This window comes from Urocitellus parryii, chromosome 6, assembly GCF_045843805.1.
Source record: "Urocitellus parryii isolate mUroPar1 chromosome 6, mUroPar1.hap1, whole genome shotgun sequence".
NCBI lineage: Eukaryota > Metazoa > Chordata > Mammalia > Rodentia > Sciuridae > Urocitellus > Urocitellus parryii.
In genome coordinates, this window is record NC_135536.1 from 48407865 (window position 1) to 48411128 (window position 3264).

The 3264-nt window shown below is 57.0% G+C and overlaps 1 protein-coding gene across 1 annotated transcript; it reads right to left on the reverse strand.

Moving 5' to 3' along the window:
• Positions 1 to 1054: 1054 nt before the first annotated feature.
• Positions 1055 to 2409, reverse strand: Nkx2-8 (NK2 homeobox 8). The gene is made up of 2 exons (XM_026413636.2): positions 2262 to 2409; positions 1055 to 1608 (listed from the first exon to the last, which is right to left on the reverse strand). Exons 1-2 carry the CDS (start codon positions 2407 to 2409, stop codon positions 1055 to 1057), a joined length of 702 nt encoding a protein of 233 aa, XP_026269421.1.
• Between the last annotated feature and the right edge of the window lie 855 nt (positions 2410 to 3264).

The following is a 3264-nucleotide window of genomic DNA, read 5'->3' on the forward strand; positions in this document are numbered from 1 at the left end:
ATCACCACTTCTCCAGAGGGACTTGCCTGCAGGGAGTTCCAAATAATGAGGAGCAGTTGCAAACCCAAGGGGTGGAACACTAAGACCCTGGAGCCTAATGTGCAATGGGAGCGCATATAAAACGAGGGGAAGCGCACTAGCGGACTGTGTTTTAACCTAGGGCCACCAAAGTTCCCGCAGTACAAAGCCGCTCTGAGGCAGTGTCCAGGGCCTACTACTGTTGATTTCTTCACGCCGCTGCCCGACCCAGTCCCACCATGGATAGGCGCTGCTTCAAGAGGAGGTGGAAAATCACAGCATAGTGAGACACTTGGGAATTAACTGAGAATTCCTGGTGGTTTATGGATCTCTGAGCTTTCGGTACCCACTTCGGAGACCCTCATTGCCCTTCATGGACCACATGGTAGAGTTTTGCAGTTTCAAAACTCCAGGAGCCCAGAGGAGCTTCAGCGACACTCTGGGACCAAGGCTACCACACAAGTTAACAGAATCCCCAAGATTCCTGCAAGTGGATGGGGGGGGGGATGAGATCACCACTGCTAGCTTCCTCCCCTCCACTCCCCCATCTTCCTAAAGCCGAGTTGTCACTGCGACCTGCCCTTCAGCCAAGGAGCTGACCGGCGCTATAAGCTCCAATGCGGTGAGCACGCTCCAACCTATACGTCCCCATCAGAAACGCTGGGGGACCCAACCCTACACATTTTATTCTTGATTCACAGAAAGAAAAAAAATATTCTATTTCTTTTAAAATAAGTCGCTTCCCATACAAATGGCTATTTAAAATATACAAATAAGACTCAGTAAAATCTAGGTCTGGGGCTGGAGGTCCAGGGAAAGGGAGATTTTAGCAAAAGGGACGATCTTAGCGAAAGTTCACTGCGTGTGCTTCCGCGATGGCTGGAGAGGGCGTGACAGGGTTCCCCGAAGTGGGACCTGCAGGGAAGGGGCCTGCAAAGAGCGGTTCCGGACAGCTATAGGTCTTTGGCTGTAGCCTTACAGCGGTTACACAGCGCGCTCCAAAGTCTGGGATAGCCCCCAAGTACCCCGTGTGGCCTCACCAATTCCAGGAGACCAAGGCGGGGGGCGCTAAGTGCTGGTAGGCGGGGATGAGGCCGAGCGCCGAGCCGGGCCCGAAGGCCGTGTAGCCCGGCAAAGGGCAGGCCGCGGACGCCGGATAGCTGTACTTGTCCTGGGCCGACGCGGTGCCGGCCTCACTGTTGCTGCTGCATGGCTGCCCATCGTGCACCAGCACGGGCACCACCACGCGGCGCAGCAGGCCGGGCGCAGGGTGCAGCTCAGCAGAGGTTGCCAGGTCTGGCGACTCCGCGGCTCCCGGCGCGCGTGCCCGTTTCAACTTGTAGCGATGGTTCTGGAACCAGATCTTGACCTGAGTGGGCGTGAGGCGGAGCAGGCGCGCCAGCTGTTCACGCTCGGGAGCAGATAGGTAGCGCTGCTGCCGGAAGCGTCGCTCCAGCTCCAGTGTCTGCGCTTTAGAGAACAGCACCCTCCGTTTCTTCCTCTTCTCGGCGTCCGAGCCCCGAGACGTAAGCTGAGAGGACACCCGCCGCGAGTCTGGGGGGCTGGTCTCCAGGCTGCTCTCGTCCGAGGCTAGGAACGGCAAAGGACACACGGTCTGGTGAGATGCCGGTCCCTCCGAGCGTCTGGAGCCCTTTTAGGCATCAAGCCGCCAGCCGGAGGGCGTCCCCACTCACGCGCGACTTGCAGAGCGAGACCGTTTCCTTCACTGGGTTCGCATCTTGGTACCCACCTCTTGGAATTTACTGACCCATTCATACCATAACAGCTCACCAGGCATGAGATACTTCTTCAAAGAAACCCACCTCAGGGCCCTCTCAAAATAACTTCAATGGTAGCTGCGCTGGGAGACAAGCCGCTTCACCAAAAATGGGCCACCTCCAGATCAATTGCACTACAGTCTGCCTGAGATTTTGCAAAGCTTTGATAAGAGACATATAAGGGAGGTGTTTTAAATATTTCAATATTCCGACCCGTAGGAATCCCCGGACACAGAAATACAAATGTCCAGCACTAGTGCCAAGTGCAGGAATCTACTCTCTGTGCGGACCCGGACGCAAGGCAGAGATCTGAGAAACGGGCCTCTTGGACTTCAACACTGAGGAAATCCAGACTCTGGGGTGGGATTTCGGTGTCCTAGTCTTTTGCTTCCCCTTGATTTTGTTCCCCCTTCCCTCTCCCACCTCACCTCCACCCCCCACCGCAGCAATCCTCCGCTCACTCACAGGGATAGTGGCTGCGCTCAGACTCCAGCCAGTGGTCCGCACCAGGGGTGCGTGGCTCTGGCTCCCGCCTGGGCCGGTGCTGTGCTTCCGGCTCGGGTAAATTCAGGAGGCTGCGTACGGTGAAGCTGAGACGTCCAGAGGTGGCCATGGTCGAAGAGGCGAAGGAGGCGGGGGCAGGGCAGGCTGAGAACTGAGGGGCAGCCGGGCACGCCGCTCCTAGGAGTGGACGTGGGAAGCGCTCGCCATGAGCTGGCGGCGGGGATATTAGCGCATTTACAGCGGAATCCGTGTTTATATAAACAGCTCTTCCCACCCGGTCCGCTTTGAAAGCCGAGGTCTGGGTCTCCAGGGTGTTAAGTACCTGAATGAGTGCTGGACCAAAGCCCGGCTGAGCCCGGAAGGTGCCACCTCCGCCCCCCACCCGCGTCCCGCCCCGCCCCGTCCCGTCCCGTCCCCCGCCCCTTGGCGCCCCGTTACCTCCCAGAGGCGGCAGGAAGCAGCCTTGGGCATTAGCGATTGTCTGATTAGCCCAAAGTGGGGACAGATAATGGGGATTGTTACTAGTGAATAACATCTTGGGTGGCGAGCAATGGCCACCACCTTCCCGACCGAGCCCCAGCTTTCTAGTCCTCCTGGGTTGACATGGGGCCTGGCCCTGCAGAAGCACCGGGAAAGGTGGGGTCAGCATGGGTGGGTTTATGAGCGCCAAGGAATTTATTCTGTTTGCTTTATTCCTCCAGCTAGTTTGCTTAAGTGTTAGTTTGCAGTAATTATCTGCAACATGATTTACAAAGCTGCGTTAAACTCTGAAGCACTCCTTTCTCTTTTTAGTAGGGCTCCTCTGAGAATGCTGGGCGAGAAGTTCTAGGAGGGCACAGAGAGTGGCCTGGCCTTGCCAGAATCTGGGCAGAGAGTTTTGAAGGCCACTGGGAACTTCCCTCACGTCCCCGCTCCATCCACGCATACAACATTCGGCGTGCTTACACGATCTCGGGGGTGCTCT